Source organism: Leuciscus leuciscus (genome assembly GCF_965113295.1).
Source record: "Leuciscus leuciscus genome assembly, chromosome: 3".
NCBI lineage: Eukaryota > Metazoa > Chordata > Actinopteri > Cypriniformes > Leuciscidae > Leuciscus > Leuciscus leuciscus.
Genome location: NC_138727.1, coordinates 40,595,661 through 40,617,903, shown reverse-complemented (window position 1 = coordinate 40,617,903; position 22,243 = coordinate 40,595,661). Strand labels below are relative to the sequence as shown.

General features: G+C 37.0%; 1 protein-coding gene and 1 long non-coding RNA gene across 2 annotated transcripts in view; one reads left to right on the top strand and one right to left on the bottom strand.

The window, feature by feature from the left end:
- Positions 1-17,342, top strand: part of LOC309493589 (sarcoplasmic/endoplasmic reticulum calcium ATPase 2) — a 30,470-nt gene extending 13,128 nt beyond the window's left edge. The window contains exons 14-23 of the mRNA XM_082162717.1: positions 169-294; positions 987-1,208; positions 5,423-5,534; positions 6,288-6,529; positions 6,615-6,835; positions 8,899-9,101; positions 10,044-10,129; positions 12,155-12,288; positions 13,338-13,455; positions 14,763-17,342. Of these exons, the coding sequence (XP_082018843.1) occupies positions 169-294; positions 987-1,208; positions 5,423-5,534; positions 6,288-6,529; positions 6,615-6,835; positions 8,899-9,101; positions 10,044-10,129; positions 12,155-12,288; positions 13,338-13,455; positions 14,763-15,047 (1,749 nt within the window). The 3' untranslated portion in view covers positions 15,048-17,342. The remainder of the gene's footprint in view (positions 1-168; positions 295-986; positions 1,209-5,422; positions 5,535-6,287; positions 6,530-6,614; positions 6,836-8,898; positions 9,102-10,043; positions 10,130-12,154; positions 12,289-13,337; positions 13,456-14,762) is intronic.
- On the bottom strand, positions 15,122-18,827 carry LOC309493592. Its single transcript, XR_014204011.1, has 5 exons — positions 18,409-18,827; positions 18,164-18,309; positions 18,029-18,085; positions 17,811-17,927; positions 15,122-17,728 (listed from the first exon to the last, which is right to left on the bottom strand). It is a non-coding gene; the product is annotated as an uncharacterized lncRNA (long non-coding RNA).
- Positions 18,828-22,243: the final 3,416 nt, after the last annotated feature.

Here is a 22,243-nt window from a genome sequence, read left to right as displayed (position 1 = left end):
ACTGTATGCGCATACACAAATTCATACATGCATACACAGATTCTTTGTGGGTTTGTTAAATGGTTTGTTTGGTGGCTTTTGGCTTGTAGGATGTTTTTGTGATCTACTGCTTGTGAAAATTACAGTCACTAAAGGTAGCGAGTCTATTTCTCTCTCTCTCTCTCTCAGGTCATAAAGCAGTTAATGAGGAAAGAGCTGACTCTGGAATTTTCTCGAGACAGGAAGTCCATGTCTGTTTTCTGCTCTCCAAACAAACTCAATCGCTCTGCTTCAGGTGCCAAGATGTTCGTCAAGGTCTGGCTTTCATCCTTCCTTAAAGCTTTTTCTTTTTTCTTTTTTGTTGGAGAGTCACTGAAATGTTTTGTTCAATATATAACCATAATAATCTTTTAACAAAATAGACTAATAAAGAAAAAGTTATTTTAAAAAAGAACAGATGTTTAAAAAAGATGATGTGACAAGTTGGTATTCAACAGCCAACATTTAAAATGTCTTTGTGTCTTTTAAAATGACACGTTGGCACAAAATTAGGGATGTGAATCTTTAGGAATGTAAAGAAAAAAAGAAAAAAGAAAAAATGAAATAAAAGTTTGTGTTTACATAATATATGTGTGTGTGCTGTGCATAATAATTTTGTATATATTAATACACACATATGTACACACACATGTATTATGTAAACACAAACTTTTATTTTGGACGTGATTAATCGTTGCCCAGCACTAATATATATATATAATCAATTATTTATCTATCTATATATCTATATATATTATTATTATAAATGTTGAAAACAGTTGTGCCATTTATTATATTTGTGTAAACCATGATATATGTTTTTTTCAAGATTCTTTGTTGAAAAGAACACATTCTCTTCCCATATTCCATTCTGAATATTAACTGGTTCTTGATTCTTGAAATTTATCCTCTCTCTCCAAGCATCTACAAATCTACATGCATTTTATCTCTTGGTCCTGACCTCACAGGGGGCACCAGAGAGTGTACTGGAGCGTTGCCGCTGGATACGGGTAGGAGCTGGCGCACGGGTGCCGCTGACCTCTGACCTCAGAGAGCAGCTCTTAAGCACAGTAAGAGAGTGGGGCTCGGGACGTGATACACTACGCTGCCTCGCCATGGCAACCAGGGATTCACCCCCTGACCCTCGAACCCTGAACTTGGAGAACTCTGCTGGCTTCATAGACTATGAGGTGAGAAAGTTTGTGGAGAACTGATTTAAAATCATGGGAATAAGTTTGTGAATTCCTAAATTATGCAAAATTCCCTTTTGTATTGTTTTAGAACATATTTATGTGTCTGCAGTGTGTGTACACAGCTATCCTATTGTTGTAAAAATCCATTCACTCCATTTATTATTGTCCCCATAAATCTGAAACAGTGTCTCAAAATGAGCCGTTCAGGAATGTACTCTAATGTGACGTCACATTGGAACAGGCCTTTATCACAGTCCCCGTGTCGTCACATCTGGCACTGATTAGTAGCGTAAACAAAATTGTCAATTGCCAAAATTGTCAATGGATGGATGCAAGTTTTGAGAAGAAAATGAAACTCATTTAGTTGAACTTCACAATAAACGTAAATATTTAAAACTGTTTATTTAGACTTGCATGATGCCCTACCATGTATGTCATGGCTTTTATTTTATTGTGTAACATTATCTGAGCTGCCAGTCATGAGATTAATGAACAGCACGCACTCAAGGTACTGCCAGAGGAGTAATCGGATTGACTAAATTAGATTTTTTAATATCAATTTGTTTATTTTTGCATTCAATTTATTTAGATTAACCATCCATTTTGGTCTACAGTGTAATACTATCCAATCATTGCACTCAAACATGGAGAATATGACTCGTTTAAGATGATCAAACCAGTTATTTTTGAAAAATCATCTATATGGAAATATTCATTTTTTAAAACAATTTGATCAAATTATTGATGATTGCATCATAAAGTAAGTGCATGATTTTTTTCCCCGAACATTATTGTTTAATACAAGAAGTTTTCCCCTAAACAATTTATCCTTCTAAAATAGACTTAAGTCGTAATTAATATTTGAAGCTTTGTCTAATTCTACTGCTCTTTAATGTGATATGTTGTTTGTATTCTTGCAGTTATGTTATACAGTAAGGTGATCAGACTCTAAGCAGGGGTGGGCAAACTACGGCCCGCGGGCCACATACTGGCTGTTTAATCCGGCCCGTCGAGTATTTACAAAATTGTCTTAAAGTCCCTGTAAAGGCAATTCTAAAAAAAAAATCTAAACACATTAGAAATGTATTGCTAAAACATATTACAAAGACTGTGAACTGTGAAGTGCTGAATTGTGGAGTTAGACCGTTAAACAGTTTTTCACCATTGCTGTGTTCCGGATTTTTTGGGCGGGGCTAAAACGGGGGCTCGATGACGCACCGGAGCCCCTGAGATCCTGGACACGCCCCTACTTGATGACGCACTGGAGCCCCTGACGCTGGCCCCTCCCCTAAATAGAGCACAATCACATCAGTTTACCGATCGCGAGTTACTGTCTGTCAGTACTATTAGTTACTACAGCCTACAGTTTGCTAGCTAGCTATCCATTCGTCACGGAAATGCGTACTACCTGGATGCGATCACGTACAAAACAGATCGGTGTCCTTATTAAAATTTCCAAAAAACGATCAAGAAGAGGTGGATTAATTTAGTGAAGAGCCGCCTTGATGGAGAGCTGAGGATCACCGCCAAAACCTGCCTCTGTAGTGATCATTTTACACGGGATAGTTTTATAAACTTTCGTCGGAGACAACTGGGGTTCACTGATAGTCCGCTGTTACTGGTGAATGGGGCCGAGCCGACTATCTCTCGCCTCGGTGTTCATACTCCCGTCGCGCCGACAACTGGTGCTATCGTCGGCAGTGCGTGCCCACCAATGAGTGTAAGTTGCCTTGTGTGCTTATGTTATAATTATAGTAGGTAGTCCAGGCTCGAACATGTATGGCTTTGTAAAAACAATTAAGCTGCTAGGACTCGGAGCATCCATTCCGGCTGTAGCGGTGACAGACAGTTGAGTGTGGCGACGGCAGCTTTCCCGCGAGTGGGCGTGGTTTCAGCGCAGCCAGTGGACACGCCCCCAGCGTTTGAGAGCAGAGACAACTGCTAATTTTTTCAAGATTTTGATAGCTTATTGTATGTACTTGCCGGCTTTTTTTATCATTCAAATTTGGCTGGGTGGCTAATAACACATTTTTCATTTAGCCTTTTTCTTGCAATACTTTGCGTTATATATATATATATAGTGTTGCATATATTTGACAATCGGAATATCAGATATTTCATGCCATAGCTAACAAATGTAAAAAAGGAAAAATGACATAAAAGCAGATCATCATTCATTCAGCGCTGTTGTGGCTGCGGTGCGTCACGTAACAAGCAATGACGCGTCACCATGGAAACCAAACAGACAGCGACTTAAGCGCATAGACTTGTTGCACGTTCATGTTTTTTCCTTTTTTGGAAACTCACAGAGAAAACAAAATGTTTGGTAACCGCTTGCACACCCGTTTAGTTTTTCCTTTGATTTGTCTGCTATTTAGTGTCTTTGCTCCTCTGGATTAGTGGATGTATCCTGACTGATTCCGTTTACCGCCCGGCTTTCGACCGCGCTCCCCTGTCTGCCATGTAACGTTACAGAACCCGGTTTTGTTCATGAAATGTTCTGATCTGCCTTTGCTTTTTATGTTTTATTTTAGTATACTTAAAAATAAATTTGTATATTCGTTTATTTCGTTTTTTTTCACAAATGTATGACTTTTGGAAGTGCAAATTGATTGCCATATGCAGTTTTAATAAAGTTGAATTCATTTCTGTCATTTTTACTCTTCTAAGTGTACACTTGCAGGTGTTTTGTTTCTAATTTACTGTTAGGCCCATTAAATAATAATAAGGATAAACAATATTTAAAAAGTATAGGCTATAATTATCTCACATCTAACTAATTAAAAATTAACCTCAAAACATAACATGCTAAATGGGGGATATCTAGCATAAAAAATGTATTGTCAGAATGTCGTCTCTCAGTTGTTGAATTTCGCGCAGACGTTGCCACAACGTAAATGTGTTTGCTCAGCCCGATCTCATGAAAGTGCGAATACCACGAATTGTATTTGTAGTAGCCTACTTTTCGCGTGCATATGACACGCACTTTATGGCGTGTAATAGGCACGCACTCCACACCCCTAATCCTAACCAAGGGGTTTACAGTGCGTAGCATATGCACGCAAAAAACATTCTTGGCATATAAATGGCACGAGAAATAAAATTTGTGGTATAGATAGGCACTTTCATGAGATTGTGTTTCATAATCTGCTACTGGGCCGGCCCTCTGTCAAATTTTAAAACCCAGTGTGGCCCTTGAGCCAAAAAGTTTGCCCACCCCTGCTCTAAAGTATTGCGTATGGCTTGCACGCTCCCCTTTAGATCATGAAATATGCGTCGGAAATTCTGAATATTATGACACCTTTTTTCTTAATATTTGTTTCACAATATTAATGATTGTAAATTGAGGTTGGTTTCTTTAGATGAAGTATGTTCTGAATTTTACATAAATAAATAACCACAATCCCATACTATGGGCACAGTCATTGATACAGGCTGCAGGGGAAGTTGTTTTACGCTCCTATTTGTAGCTTATGCTTTTCGAACATGGAAGTGTGATAAAGGCCTATTAGCTTAACTCCTCCCCTCAGTGAGTTGTACACAGTCCGCCATCTTTATCTCCTGGTAAGAAATGTATTCTTATTAAAGCTACTAAAGTTAATTTACCAAGAGTAGTGAGTGATTTTCTGTTTTTCTATTTTTGTTTGATTCATATTAACTGCATATATAGCAGTAGGTACTGTATATTACGCTGGTTTAACTTTAATACACTGATCTTATATACATATTCGAATTCTTTACGTGCTGTTTACGTTCACAGACATAACTGACTGTGTTTATGTGAACTTGGTGTGTTTTAAGTGACAGTTTAAACGCAATAAGTTGGGAAAGAGTACTTCGTTTAATACTTACTGTATGACAGCCAGCTTTCTGTGAGCGTGTTTCAGATGTGTGCACTCAGAAAACTAGGGATGCGCCGATCCGAAACAGCCATTCTTTGCCGAATCGGGTATCGACTCATTTGCATTTAAAGTTACATGGATGAAAACAGAATGTTTTTCCTTCCACTCAAAAATATGCATTTACAACATGGTATAATAAATTATCTGTGGGGTATTTTGAGCTGAAACTTTACAGACACATTCTGGGGACACCTGAGACTTATATTACTACATCTTGTAAAAAGGGGCATAATAGGTCCCCTTTAATTGACATAAAAGCTTTTAAAATGTTTTAGTAGTTACTAACACTTTTCTTTGTGCATCTTTCAGTCGGACTTGACATTCGTGGGGTGTGTGGGAATGTTAGATCCACCAAGGAAGGAAGTGCTGAGTGCAGTGCGTATGTGCAGACAGGCTGGCATACGGGTCATTATGATCACAGGTGGGTTAAACACATATGCTGAGGTGATTTTAAAGATTTAGTTTAAAAAAGGAAAATTCTGTCATTATTTACTGACCCTCATGTTGTTCCAAACTCATAAGACTTTGATTAATCTTCCGAAACACAAATTAAGGTATTTTTATTAAGAAACCTAAAGGATTTCTGTCCTTCCATTGAAGGTCCAGGTAACCAAAACTCCCAAAAGGTCATAAAAAAGGTCATAAAGGGGTTGTAAAATGAATCCATATGAATCGAGCGGTTTAATCCAAGTCTTGTGAAGAGATGCGATCACTTTATATGATGAACAGATCTAAATTAGGATTTTATTCAAACACATACACCGATAGAGCACATCACATATCCATGTGTCACATCATGTGCGCATCACGCGCTAGAACAAACCTCATTGGTTCTCATACATGAAGCACGCATGTTTGAGCTGTGTTTATCGTGTGTGCTCTATGTATGTGCGTCAATCATTGTTTAAATGTAAACAAAAGTCTAACTTAAATTTGTTTTAATTACCGGTAATCATCTAAAGTGATAAGTATCTCTTCAAAGGACTTGGATTATGGTGTTTGATTCATATGGAATCGTTTCATATGAATGTCTCTCAGTGCAAGCTCAGTGACAAATATAAGGCCAAATACAAGACTGTCTATTATCTAACTGTACCCAGCCACAGTAAGAATGAACAAATATGCATATAAAGAAAGTCAAATTGAGGTCTTCTTCCTGTGTTGATTTGTGTAGGCGACAATAAGGCCACTGCCCTGTCTATTTGTCGTCGAGTGGGCATCATCACTGAGCAGGAGGAAGAGGAGGCTGAAAGTGGGCCGTATGGCAGCGGCCTCACAGGACGTGAGTTTGATGAGCTGCCTACCCACCTGCAGCGAGAGGCCTGCCGCACTGCCCGCTGTTTCGCCCGCGTCGAGCCAACGCACAAGAGCCGCATTGTAGAATATTTGCAAAGCCTAAGCGATATCACAGCTATGGTAAGTTTTTCTAGTTACGTTTGTTTGAGGGCAAAAGTGCAAAAAACTCAAATGAATGAACCTCACACTTGTTTTTTCTATCCAGACTGGTGATGGTGTAAATGATGCCCCTGCTTTGAAGAAGGCTGAGATTGGCATTGCTATGGGCTCAGGCACGGCCGTGGCTAAATCTGCTTCAGAGATGATCTTGGCAGACGATAACTTTTCAACCATCGTGGCCGCAGTGGAGGAGGGTCGAGCCATTTACAACAACATGAAACAGTTCATCCGTTACCTTATTTCTTCTAACATTGGAGAGGTAGTCTGGTAAGTACAGACAGAAATAAAGACTCTTATATATCACTCTTACTCTTAATGCCCTGATATATTCACGGCTGAGTTATTTTTCCTTCTTTGCTTAATGGTAAAAAGAAGTTTGAAATGCCTTTGCAACGTTATAATGTTAGCGAACATCCTGGGGCCGCCCAAGGTGCTGAGAGTGGTGTTTACAGCAAATATGTAAATATGTGCTGGGTGCTTTCCTCTCAATAACAAAATAAAACAGCAGTAAAGAAAGCATTTGATCATAGTGATGTGGATATGTTTGCACAAGCTCTGTAATTCAGCACTTCAATCAAGTCACATTGATTTATATAGCACTTTATACAACAAAATGATTTAAAACAAGCAGCTATAAAGTATTAAACATGAAAAAAACAGTGTCGGTGTCTCTTTCAATTAGAATTAAAACTTCATTTTCCACTATTAAGCAGCTCTCAATTGTGTTCATGTTTTTACTCATGGATGTCTGACCTCGACAGACTGAAAAAGAGAAATAAACCAGAGAAGATTTAAACGTCAAAGAAGGCAGAGCCTTGGAGCTACACCTACCTATTATATAATCGCCAAGGACCAATGGTGGTTTGAAGGAGTTTATCAGCCGGAGTGTATTATTTCGAAAAGTTTGCTTTTGCAAGCTGTTTTAAAATCCCCAAATTAACTTGTAAGACTAGAAATTCTGGAAGAGAGGGCAACTCTCTGAGAGAACAAAGGAAATCAACATTTTAACTCACTCTTGTGCACCATTCGAGATGCAAGTCTCATCTCAGAATCATCCTAATCTATATCTCTTTCCCTCTTCCCTCATTCCTTCTCTCTCATGCTGAGATCATCAAAATTCACCCAAGAATCTATATGGTTTAATGTAAATAATTAGCATACAGTATTACACGTTTGGTATCATTAATCACCGTCCCAGATTTACTGGGGACAAAGGTTGATTTACATGGGGGCACACCCACAGCAGGTAACAAGAACCCATTGCGAAATCTGCGTGTGGAAATATTTTGCCCTCATGTGAAATTCCCAATTGTGCAGATTCCTATTGAAATGACTTGATTTCGCCCACAAAAATTCGTCGAACAACTGCAAATGTGACCAGTGGCGTCCCTGCCTGTTCGCAGAGTATGCACACTGCATACCCTGACATTTACATTTACATTTATGCATTTAGCAGACGCTTTTATCCAAAGCGACTTACATTGCATTATCCTATACAAAATACATAGCTATGTTCAATCCCCTGGGATCGAACCCACAACCTTGCGTTGTTAACGCAATGCTCTTACCACTGAGCTACAGGAAAGCTTATCATCAACATTTTAATATAAATTCTATTGCCATGTTAGTTCTTTCCGCAATTCAAAGAGAAAGTAATAATGTTTTGTGGCAGCCTCTCTCATGTAACGATTCAATCAGTCTACCACTGTAGTCTGTCTGTCCGTGATAAAAAGCAGTTTGCGCTGCACTGTGTTTAGTAGATTAGCGTTTAGGCTGGGTGTTCACACAGAACCAACTGCCATGAGCCGAATGAACATGGAGCGCTTTTTTGCTTTTAAATTTGCGAGATGCTGTGCAGCAAAATGTCTCGTGTTTTTAAAAGTTTAACTTCTTGGCACGCTATTTTAAAAACTCGTTGAAAAAGCAGTGAAATACGGCACAATGGTCAAAAACGTCTGTCTATTGCATGTTAAATAGAATAATAGTTTAAAAGCAGCGCTGGAATGCAACAACACATTTTATGATAAAGTTATTAATATAGCCTGCTGTTCCGGACAGTAGATGGGATTGTCAGTTGGCAGGTTTCAACAAACCGGCATTGATTCAAAGAGCTGATAAAGTAATAATACTGTTCAGTGTAATTGAGAAGTTATGTCTAACATGTACTCTTAATAACTTTGCACAGTTTACAGTGTGAAAGAGTTTTAATTAAGACGGTTCAATTTAAACAAACCTTGACTACTCTAAAGGTTTTTTTCTTATACTGCGTACCATGAAAATAAATCCTGTGACCGCACCTTAAACATTGTATCTTTCCCTCTGTCTCTCAGTATTTTCCTCACAGCTGCTTTGGGAATGCCTGAGGCTCTGATCCCAGTCCAGTTGCTGTGGGTCAATCTGGTGACGGATGGCTTCCCAGCTACTGCTCTTGGCTTCAACCCCCCTGACCTGGATATCATGTCACGTCCCCCACGCTCCCCTAAAGAACCACTCATTTCTGGTTGGCTCTTCTGCAGATACCTCATCATTGGCTGTGAGTCATTTACACAAATGTCACTTCTTGTCATTAGTGTATATAAAAAAATGCTATTAAAATGAAGGATTGATCCGGTTAGATCAATTGCTATAATACACAAGTGCAGTCATTATTTTTGCAATTCACTTAGTATCCATTAAAGTGTAGCGTTTTTCCTTGTGACATACCTTGTTATAGAGATGACCGTGCTCTTACAAAATGAACGGTTATGCCACACAAGCAGTGCCAATGTGGTATAAATGTGGAATAGATCCAATTTGTCCTCGTGTATATCATACAGCTTTGTGTGAGGTGTGCTGCGGGGATTAGATTTGGCCTGAGCCATCTGGCCCATTCCAATCCAGACATAAGCAATGACACCTATATTTTGTGTCATCTTTCACAGTTTTTTTGTTCAAAACTCTGTCCCTCTTTAGTGTAGCTAAATGTGGACAGCGTCTCGTTCCCTCGTCAGGGAACTAGGGTTACATACGTAACCGAGACGTTTTCATGAAAGATGAGGCAACTACAGCAATCTGTCACGCCACATTAAATAGCGTCAAAACAATATTTATTGTTGGAATTTCATGATAAAGAAGAATATGAAAGCTTAGACTTATTGGATGGGAGGTATGCTACATGTAATAGTGAAGTTTTGTTCACACATCAACAGAAAACAACATAGACCAAAAGATTGATCTTGGAATTTATGAATCGATGTCAGTTCATCAATATGAAGATCGATTTTAAATCGTTTAATCAATATTTTCAACCTAGCTCTAGTAAACATTACTGAGTCGAGAGAACTGTCAAGAGGCTAAATTACAACAATCTATTTATGAACTTTCACACACTCTCTTTTAGATGGTAACCATGAATTAAAGTTTAAAAACCATTGAATTGACTCTGAAAATTTTAATTGGTTAAGTTTCAATTCCTTTATCTCTCTCTGTTTTGCAGGTTATGTAGGGGCAGCAACAGTTGGAGCTGCTGCCTGGTGGTTCATGGCAGCTCATGATGGACCAAAGCTCAACTACTACCAACTGGTAATACAAAATAAGATCCTCAAAACACAATCACACACTGAAGTTTCTCTGAGTACCTCTTTGAAAAGGACTTCTGTAAACTTGATGTAAACTCATCCTCTCCTTGACTCATTTTGACCCGAAATTCATTTTCTTTAAAAATAAATAAATTCTATTTCATCGGAGTGGTCCTAGACCTTGGGAGATTTGTCACACTTGAACTTGGAATACACAAAACAGACAGGATTCGAAAAGTTTATGTGGTTGTAATTAAGGGTGTGCGATATCACGATTTTTGATCGTGGACGATTATAATCTCTCCACGATCTGTTTTTGAAGAAATATCGTAGTATCGTGCAACAGTGTATTCTATCAGTTGCAGTTCTGGCGCCTCCGTCTTTAATATACTGTACAACACGACGTACTTCACATCACGTTAACGCAGAGGTAGTTATACTCACAGGATACTGTAGTTCACAAAAGTTCATTATTTGCATGTGCTTTAAAGCCTCGCCGGTTAAACATTTCATTCGCGGGCTGATGCACTGTTCTAACATGCGCTTTTCTTAGCGCATACACCCGAAGCGCACAGGCATTAAAAGCCTGTCAAACAGTGCCTGGTTACTGGACTAAGTTATCGTTCGAGTCTTATTGCGCTAATATTGTCAAATTCAGAAAAGGTTTACACAAACACAGTTGGTTATGTCTAAAGTGAAAGCAAACATTTGAGTGGATTTTAGAATAGATGTGTGCCGTTCTTAAAGTGACAGTAGCCTATAGTAAAAATGCTTCTTCTTGTCCTTAAAGGGATAGTTCACCGAAAAATTAAAATTTTGTCATTATTTACTCACTCTGTTGTTCCAAACCTGTATTAATTTATTTATTGTGCTGAACACAAAATAAGATATTTTGAAGAATGTGGGTAATCAAACAATTGCTGGTCCCCACTGACTTCCATAGTAGAAGAAAATATACTATGGAAGTCACTGGGGACATGCAACTGTTTGGTTACCCATATTCTTCAAAATAACTTTTATTTTCTACAGAAGAAAGAAACTTATTCGGGTTTAAAACAACTTCAATTTTGGGGAAAATATCCCTTTTAATGTTGATAAAACAACGAAACACCAAGAGAAAATCACTCACTGCTCTTGACTGAGAACTTTAATAGTAGCTTTAATAAGAATCAATGTATAATTTATACAGTGAAGTCAATGTAGTTTTTTTATTTTTATATTTGTTCATTTAATTTCTTTCTTGAATGCTACTGTTATGTACACATACTGTAGCTGAAAAAATAAATCACTGTTTATTTCAGTTGTATAATAAGTTGTGTGTATATGTAATGTGTATCTTTGTTCTCATTTTTTTAATAACAAATATTTTTTATCTTCGCCACTTTGGCCTAAATGTCTGCCATTCTTTTTTTATATTTATTTTGTTTCCTTGTAAGGCTCTGTTTTTTAAAATATTACATTAGTTTTGACTGAAATGCTCAGTCATTTGCCATATCGCCCACCCCTAGTTGAAAAAAAGTAACAAATCCTTTCCTCGTGGGTCAATTTGACCCTCATAGGAATGAATGGGAAATGGGGATTTTTATTTAAATTTGTCAAAAAAATATTTACAATTCTGGCACAATCCAGAACAAACACACACACGCATGAAGGCATGAGTCTATAGAACATCCCCCAATGCAGAACACAATCACATGCTTACACACACACACACACACACACACACACACACACACACACACACACGTACACATACCTAGGAATTCCCATTAAAATAAATGGTGAAATTATGACAACATTTTTGGAGCTGTAACATAATTTTTTGATTCTGAATTAAAATCAGCATTTTCAAATAAGTATTCTTCAAGGTTTTACTTGTTTGGTCCCCCCCGCTGTCCACCTTACTAACTTGAATTATTACAAAATCAGATTTTTTACAGGTACAGGAGGAGAGGATAAGGATAAAATATAATTTTTGACCTAGTAAGCCAGTTCTGTAAATACATCTTCTCTGTTGTTTTTTCTATAGTCTCACTATCTGCAGTGCAGTGAAGGTCATGCTGAGTTTGCAGGAGTGCAGTGCTCCGTGTTCGAGTCTCCATACCCCATGACTATGGCCCTGTCTGTGCTGGTCACTATAGAGATGTGCAATGCCCTCAACAGGTAAGTGATTTTTAAGAAATGCTGTCATGACATAAAACCACTACTGGATGTTTTTATGGGGAGAATAGAACATTCATCTTACAACACATCTTACAACTTACTATTATGCTCAAATATTCTTAATGCAAATATACCATTTAATTAGATTTTCTCTTTATTTCATCAAAATGATAACGTATCTCACTTATAAAGTATATAATATATACACTACCATTCAAAAGTTTGGGGACAGTAAGATTTTTTTTTATATAAATTATTACTTTCATTCAGCAAGGACACATTAAATTAATTAAACGGGATTTTTATATTGTTACAAAAAATGTGATTTTAAATAAATGCTTTCCTTTTGAACTTTCTATTCAAAGAATCCTTAAAAAAAAACTAAAAAAACATGCATCACGGTTTCCAAAAAAATATTAAGCAGCACAACATGTTTTCAACATTGATACTTTTAAGAAATGTTTCTTGAGCTGCAAATCAGCATATTAGAATGATTTCTGAAGGATCATGTGACACTGAAGACTGGAGTAATGATGCTGAAAATTCAGCTTTGCATCACAGGAATGAATTACATTTAAATGTATATTCAATTTAAAAAATTGTTATTTCACAATATTGTTTTTTTTACTGTATTTTTGATCCAATAAATTCTGCCTTTAAAAACATAAAAAAATCTTACTGACCCCGAACTTTTGAATGGTAGTGTATTTGACACATTATTTTGTATCTAAAGCAAGGAAAAACGGCTTTTCTGAGAACATGGGAGAAACGGGACTGAACAGATTCATCCAAAATAATTCTTTGTTACAGAAACCTTTTTCTTTGTTGCCTGAATTATCCCAGTACTAAAGAATCTGTGTAAATGTGTTTGTTATTTTTATATGTGTTGTATATTTAATACATAATACATTAAACTAAATGTCTTAAATATCATTTATACTTTGAAGTAATATTATAATATCTTTCTGAACAGTAATAATACTGGAAAGGGCAAATCATTCTACCTATGTTTGGTTTTAAGACAGTCTTTGTGTGTATGTGTGTTTCAGTTTGTCCGAAAATCAGTCTCTACTCAAGATGCCACCGTGGTCAAACCCCTGGCTGGTGGGAGCCATCTGTCTCTCCATGGCCCTACACTTCCTCATCTTATATGTGGACCCGCTTCCTGTAAGTAAGATTCTGTGTGCCAGAGATTTTAAAAGATGATGCAGAAGTATCTCAGAATAATGCCTGGGCATAATTAAAGAGGAATGTGTGAGTTTTATAGTTTGGGCTTGTACATGCCTGTCTGTTAGTAAGCCACAGTAAAAGTGGTTGCCCAATGAGTCTAGGAAATGATGGAGATTGCTGCTTATTTCACTGATGATGAAAGGCTTCCCTGAGAAATAACGGCTATGATGGATGATAATACAGTAAATCACTACTGTTTGGAATATTTGTAAGTTTATCGATAGAATTATGCAACGTTAAGGAAATGATGTCAAAATTACACTACCGTACAAAAGTTTGGGCTCAGTGCGGTTTTTAAAATAGGTCTATTTTTCTCACCAATGCTGCGTTTATTTGATCATAAATACGGTAAAAGAGTTACATATTGTGAACTCTTGTTAGAATTAAAAAATCTTTTAATATATTTAAAGATTTATTTCTGTGATGGCAAAGCTGTATTTTCAGCATCATTACTCAATTCTTCAGTATCACATGATCCTTTAGAAATCAGTCTAATATTCTGATTTAGTGCTCAAGTAAAAACAATTATATATTTCTTCAGGATTCTTTGAGAAATAGACATTTCAAAAGAACAGCATTTCTTTGAAATAGAAGTCTTTTGTAACATTATGTCTTTTACTATCACTTTTGATCAATAAAATGCGTCCTTGCTGAATAAAAGTATTAAATTCTTTAAACAAGTCTTACTGACCATAAACTTTTGAACGATGGTGTATGTTGCTCCAAAAACCTGTATGACTTTCTCTCTTTGGTGGGACACAAAAGGTGAATTTTTTGAAGACTATCTTGGTCACTATAAAGTGAATTAGGACTTGTGCCATCATGCTTCAAAATGGCAAAAAAAGCACCATGAAAGTATCTTAAATGCATTATATATCATACATTTAAGATGTTATTTATTAAAAATCTTGACATCCGCCCTATCGCTCCTTGTATTGAGAATGAGAGTAGACCTATCATATTTGTGAAAAAAAATATTATTTTGAGTTGTATCTTTTCATTGAATCTAATTCAATGCTTCAGTTCTCAAAAACCTGAATGATTTGTTCACAAATGCATTTCCCAAAAGCATCATAAGCCTAAGTTGATCGTAGAGACCATTGATGTCAGTTGTTCTATGATTAACTTAGGCTCCACAGAAGATAGAAAGTCAGACAGTTTGTTGTAAGTAAATGATGACAGAACTTTTTAGCTGAACTATTCCTGTAAGTTAAAGCCATGTCTGTTACTGTTTGTCTCTGTAGTTCATATTTCAGATCAGACCATTATCTTGGCCTCAGTGGGTGACTGTTCTGAAGATGTCTCTGCCTGTTATTTTGATGGATGAAGCCCTGAAGTTCTTGGCCAGAAACTACATTGAGCCTGGCAACGAGTTGCTGGAGGAGGACGGAAATGTGGCCAGGGGGGTGATTGGCAAACTGAAGCAGGCATTTAGGGGTGTATCCTGGTCATTTGTGCTCATCTCTGCCCCATTGCTGGTCTGGATCTTCAGCCTGGACTCAGACATAACCAATATCTTCTGGGATTAGAAGGAAGGAGTGTGGATATGAGTCTTTGTGTGTGTGTGTGTGTGTGTGTGTGTGTGTGTGTGTGTGTGTGTGTGTGTGTGTGTGTGTGTGTGTGTGTGTGTGTGTGTGTGTGTGTGTGTGTGTGTGTGTGTGTGTGTGTGTGTGTGTGTGTGAGTCGGAGGCAAAGGCAGACAGAAAAGCGGCTGATGTACAGAAGCAGTGTACGGATCTAATGTAGAACGAATTTTATGCTCAGAGTGAAAAACAGAAAAGTACGAAGGAACAGTTACAGAGCCACTTAAAGGACATGGTGAAGGAAAAAAACATGAGATGGGAAGAAAAATTATGTCAATGCTTTTGGACAAAATTTTGATGTCAAGTTTGTGTTCCTCTAAAAATCTTTTCGTTCGTTTGCAAAAACCTTTGCGTCTCCTCACAAAACTTTTGAAACACTTTTTTCTTTTTCATCACTATGTCCTTTTAGGTGCTCTGTAAAAGGTAGAGCAGGACCAGGACAATCACAGATAAATGAATGCTGGGAAAAGCTAGGGACAGACAGAGGGAGAAAAATGTTATTCAGTCTTAAAAAATGGCAAATGATGTGCTCATGACCAACTACTTCAGCCTTCCCCATGTGTCACTGGTTTTGCATTGTACTTTCAGTTTTTATTTTTGTTATTTATTTTTTGAAAATAAGTAAAAAATGCACATACGTCTATATTCATTTTAGCCTCAAATTTTAATACAATTTTCATTTTAGTTTTTCTTTTAATTAGTTGCTTTTTAAAGGTTACTTGTGTAATTTTTGTATTACTAGCGATACCAAACGGAAATGCCATATGTTTGCTTAATCAGCCCAACCGGGTGAGACATAAAAACATTCGCTCAACGCATGAATTTAGCAGGACTATCCATTTGACTGACCTATGAAAGACAGTGGAAACTTTATCTGGTGCTGCTATTGGCACAGAAATGTCTAACTTTCCCTAAAGAAATATAGTTCAAACAGCCCAAAAGCATTGCAATTGTCTATCAAAGACACATTTTTCATGATAAATGACATTTTAACCACATACTGCCACATGCATTAAAATATGTTTGTTGGGCCTTAAAACATTTTAACTAAATGTTTAGGGGTGATGTTTTTAAGTCAAAGCAGGCTGAAAAAGTAAATATCGCAGAAAGGAAGGAATTTATGATTTTTCACTATGTTCCAACGTTACTTCACTTGTGCTTGGGGAAAAATACACATTTTTAGCAACATACAATATTATTGTGTTTTATGTTTATTTGTTTGGTACTCAAAACATTTTTTTTTTATCAAGTAACAAAGTCACTTATCATATTTTCGCATGCCGTTCATTGTAATTTCCCCAATTTTCCCCAGTCCAAGTGATGTGGCAATAAAAAAAAAAAAACACTTTCATTATCTTACACAGAACACTTCCTTGTCATTGCATTGCATTTTTGAAGATCTTTTATGTGGGTATGCCAGCTATACCATGAGTATTGAAAACTGGTCATACAAGTCGCATAGCATGCACTATCACATTTCATTCCCTTTTTTAGGGGGGGTTGGGGTTTTAAAACTTCTCACACTCAACGATGAATCATTACTTTCAAAATTACATTGGGGATTTTTTAAAAGATTTTCAGTTTGACTGCTTTATTTTTATTGCTGTGCCTGTAGGGCAGGGAATGATGTTTTTCCTGCCTTTATCCTTTAATACGACTCTTGTGTCCTGAGTCTAACCAGCTACTATTTATTGGGGGCCATTTATTGCTTATTAAGACCAAACATCTTTATCAGGTGTCCAGTCATCATACTCCGCTTATCAGATGGATGCTGAAAACGTTTGGCGATAGCATCTGTAATTGATCAGAGCCCGAAAAAAGAAAGTTTCAGGATCGGTTGTGGATCAGTTGTTGTTAAGAACAGAGTGATTAAGTTGAATTCCATCATAATGTGTCGAGTTTTGGGGGGCAAAGGAAAATGTTCATGTTCATCACCTGTTTATTTCATATATTCATCCTTTTGGTCATTGTTTCCCTCATCCATCTGAGTCTTATTTTAATGTTAGTTCATTGAAAATCATTCCACTAAAGGAGCTTTATACAAGAATGAAAATCCTGTTCTTTGTATTTTGTCATTTAGATTCTATTTATTTCCTATTTCTTGAAAAAGACATTTTGAATTTTGTAGTATTTTGTTATTCATGCAGTTGATACCATAATTGTCATTTAATCGCTGTTCCATTAACAGGGAAATGGAAACCGCTTCATGAAATGGAAAATAAACTCTTGATTTAAAATTCATTAGCTGTGTTTGTGTCTTGTAGCATTTTGAAACATTTGACGAAACACGACTGTAAATATTAAAATGTAAAACATTTTTTATTGACACATTTATCACAATAAAAAAATACATATTTTCAATTTAAATACCAGAGGTCAGGTGCACAAACAATGTGTGAAAACATATATTAAATGATAAATAAAAATATATAAATATAAAAGTGGCAGGGTATTTCCAGTACTTTTTAAAACACTTAAGGACACACATGTTGTATTATTTGTAAACACTCCCTAATGAGATTCTGAAAATCTATATATTTTTCCCACGAAGAGAGTTGTTGAATTTTCGAGGGGCACGAGCGATCTGATAAATTGCACTGTTTTTCATCTTTTGAGCGTTTCAGCATCTGCAAATACAAAGATACATTGCAACTCATCTTGTGTAATATTTGCAAATGTAGTTCATTCATCCTTAACACTTTTCATTACCTGTAAGTTGTATATTAGGCCTTTAGTTTCGCTCCTGATGATTTCATCGCCATCTTTTTGAAACGCCTCCTTACAGTTACAGTAATCATTAAGTTCCTGTAAAACTTCACACTTTGACTGAGAAAAGAACAAATGCATATCTTGTCAGATACAGTACAGTGGATATAAGCACTAGCTAAAAGAAGCTGTTAAAAGTCAAATGTCCGCCAGTAACTTACCTTTCTACGGCCTTTTTCAGTAGAGATGACCCCGCTTGTACTTGGAGTAGGTGTGAACTAAATTTACAAATGGAATTCTCTTTAGATTAAGAAATGAACTCAAAATAGACTAATATTAATGACACTTGCACTTACACTTTCAGTGGTCAAAACATTTTTGATCCGGTCAACCTGCAGCCTTACATTTGGGCAAGTTTCTGGACTCCATGTGTGTGCAGTGGATGCAAGGCTGCCAGACCACACACACAGTATCATTAGGAAGGCATATATCATAGAATGCACTGTAAAACAAAACCAGAAAGCTCATACACTGACAGCAATGGAATCACAAGCAAACTCTAAAGAAATTAATTCATTTTCTCAATCGTATAAAGTCTTACTTGTATCTCCTTGGTGTCAAACACAAAGTCTTTGCTGGCTGTGTTTTAGAGTTGGGTGCTCTCGTCAGAGATCGACGTCTGTGCCACGGCTTCTGCAAATGTTCCGGATTCTCCATCTTATATATCTTGAGGTCCTCTTTCATCACAAGCTTCCAGCACTGGACTCCAAACTTTCAGATAACTTTTGAAGAGTCATCAAACTTCTCACCAGACTAGAAAGTATACGTGAATTTTGTGTGGGTGTATTGATTGGACATGTCTCAACGCTATTGTCAATTCGTTAGAATTTCCTGAGCACTCATGCTCACTGCTTGCCACTTCCTCCTGGGAAACTCGGAAATTATGTAATGCATGGAATAGTATTCCCAGAATACTTGAACAACTTCTTACAAAGTTTGTCTACTGCTCAAACAGGTTAGTGGATGACACCACAAATCTCTGGCATGCAAACTTTTGGAAGATTGGTAAACTTGGGATTCTTGGAATTTGGGCTGATGTAATAACGACTACGTTTTGTTGACTGGCAGATCTCAGGTAGGGGGAAAAATTGCAAGTTCAGATCTTTCTTCATGTCCTTTAAGAAATGCTTGAAGAAATTAATTTCCACTGTTTCTGTACGGCAATGCACTGCACATTTTTATTGTACATTAGTATGCACTTTGCTCAACACAGTATTCAATTTACTCTTTTTATATATGTATTATTGTCTGTTATATTATCCATACATCCATATGGGGATATGGATAGTCTCCCCAATATTCCGATTAATGGTCAACAAATAAGCTGGTTCTTAATGTTTTTCCACCAGTAAGGTGGAAACAGCCTTGCAAAAAACTACTCATTTATTATTAGTAACCCTAAGCCTATAATCCTTAAAAGATACATTATTTCAACCCTGTCATAAGTTTAGTTTATAAATTATACATTTGTATACATATATTGTGAATGAATAATTGTAGTAGTAACAAATTATTATTATATATAATTATATTTTTATACATTATAATATTATAATTTGTGTATTGTGATTTTAAATATTTTGGGTTACAATATTAAGACACTGAAGGTCAGTGCCAAATGTCAAAATACATTTGACTAATATATTTAAGCAATACACTCATGTATAACTTTAAAGGGTTCTGTCAGGCACTTCATACACTGTAAAAAGTGATATGATCAATAAGTTATGAAAACATATGTTTTTACGTCAGAATGTAGGCTCACTATTGGCCAACGCTGGTCATGTGTGTGATGCGTGTGATGCTGGCCAATAGTGAGCCTACGTTCTGACGTAAAACCCAGAAGCGCTGCGCTGTTACTCTACGTGAACTCACTCAGAGTCCTACACAGAAGAAAATGTATAGTTGAATAAAGTCGTTTGTTTTTTGTGCACAAAAAGTATTCTTGTCACTTGGTAAACTTAAGGTTGAGCCACTGTAGTCACTTGGACTATGTCTTCACTAACTTTTCTGGGCTGGCAGATATCAGTTACCTACAGTGTTGGGAAAGTTACTTTTAAAAAGTAGTGTTTGCTCCTTACTCGTTTCTTTTTTAAAAAGTAATCCGTTACTTTACTTAGTAACCCTGTTTGGAAAGTAACTTTTTACGTTACTCGTTACTTTTACGTTACTTTTATGTTGCTTGACTTTGGGCAGAACCCAATATCTGTTCCTAAATATGTAGACATAAAGTTATACAATGGAGCATATAACAGGTAATTATTTTGTGCTCTTTATTATAAAAAATAGTATCAATTTCAAAAGAAAAAAAGTCCTTCTCATTTGCGCTGCTGTGTGCGGCAACTTTTATTCTCAGCCGGCTCTGCATCATGGGGTAGAGTGCGACACTCCGCGATGAGCCGTGTGCTCGCGCCATTTCTCTCCGCTCCGCTTCCCCTATCCACCGAACTTTAAATTTCGGCAACAGCCAATAAAGCTTCCCTGCTCTCTAACACTGGTGCGAATCGCGTCTTGATAGCATAGGACAAAATGATATAGAAGAAGACATAAGCTTAGTTTTCAGACATACGACTCACTCTATCATGGGAGTAGGAGAAAAAAAATATATTTTGAGAGAAAAAAATATATTTTGTTTAAAAGTACACATATTCAAGCTTTCTATATATTTCTCAGGTCTGTGAGACAAGTAGCTTATGAGTTTCGGTTCATTTACAGTATGGAGAGGAGCTCCAGTTCACGCGCTGGTGCCGTCATGATTATTTTGCATGCCATATTTACTTATTTATTAAATTCAGGCAATTAATTGGTTGGTAAAACATTGATTAAAATTAAGATACAATTAATACAAAACGAAATTCGTTTTAAAGAAAGTCTTTCTACAAAAACAAACTTAATAAAGTGGTCTAAATCATGTCTCCACACTCCATTTGTCTCCCGATATATTGCGCAAATTTTAATTTTAATTTAATTTAAACATAAATATGAAACTAAATCGTTTTCTTCAGTTCTCAACAGTTCTCTTCTCTCAAGCGCGCAGCTGAGGCAGTGTCGCTGTAAAATATATCCATGGGAAAAGTAACGTTGCGCCGAATTGAAAAAGAAACTACGTTTCGTTACCAAATTTTTTGTAGTAGCGCGTTACACTACTTTTAACCCAAAAAAGTAGTTACGTTACTGTAACGCGTTACTTTGTAACGCGTTACACACAACACTGGTTACCTAGCAGCCTATGAAGGAGTGATCCAGCTCGCAGATTTCATCAAAAATATCTCAATTTATGTTCCGAAGATGAACGAAAGTCTTACGGGGTTGGAACCATAGATATCATATAATAAAGGCTAGATGTCTCGTCCGCGCTGCTGGCCAATGGAGGTCGACGTCCGCACACGGCGGCCATCTTGCCACAGGGAGCTCGACAACTAGTAACATTGTGTTAATGGTGTATGTACTTTTTAAATAACCATAACTTGCTCAATTTTCTACCGATTTTCAAACGGTTTGGTTTGTTATAAACGTCAGAGATGTAGTTATGACACTGCATACTTATCAATAAATATAATATTATATATTTAAACATGTTCAAGCATACAGAATTATAGCCAAGTTAATAACGTTTGTAAGAAACCAAACTGTTTGTAAATCCGTCAAGATTTCAGCTAGATAAGAGGATTTGTGTTCGTGCTGATCACTCACCTTACTTCAGATACCACAGAGCTCGCCAGAAAGCTTCCCTGTGACAAGATGGCCGCCGGTGTGATGTCGTTCGAGACTCCGCCTTAAGACATCTAGCCTTATATGGATATCTATGGTTGGAACAACATGAGGGTGAGTAATTACCAGCGGCGGTTTCTTCATTAGGGCGATCGGCCGACGCACCACAAAGCGTGAAAGGGACTTTTTCAATCACAATCTCATTCAACCACAGAGTTACGCTAGCAGTGACTCACTGTTGTTCTGCCTCTGGATATAGTCCAATCAGCGCCAAGTCACGTTCTGTGGAGTACCACCTCTTTTTGGGCGATTTCACTATGGCCGAAAATCGCCCAGAGTGTTCCCATAGATTTACATTCAAAGATTTTTTTTTCGAACTGCAGGCACTGCAATGCATTCTCTATGGGTTCCGAGAGGGCTCGCACTAACGTGCTTTCATCATCATACGTAAACTTCACTTGTGCAGCGATTGGTGGAAACAAATATACCTCTAATAATATTTAGCCATAAGCTGAAGTGACATCCAAAAATTTCCTCAGTGCATAACTTACATTTCACGGACATATTCTCCATCTGTAAATGTTAGAAAGTCAATATTTCCAGTTTGCTGTCATGAGTGGGCGAGCTTTCTGCAAGCTAAACTTCCGTGAACGAGCGCCGCCGCG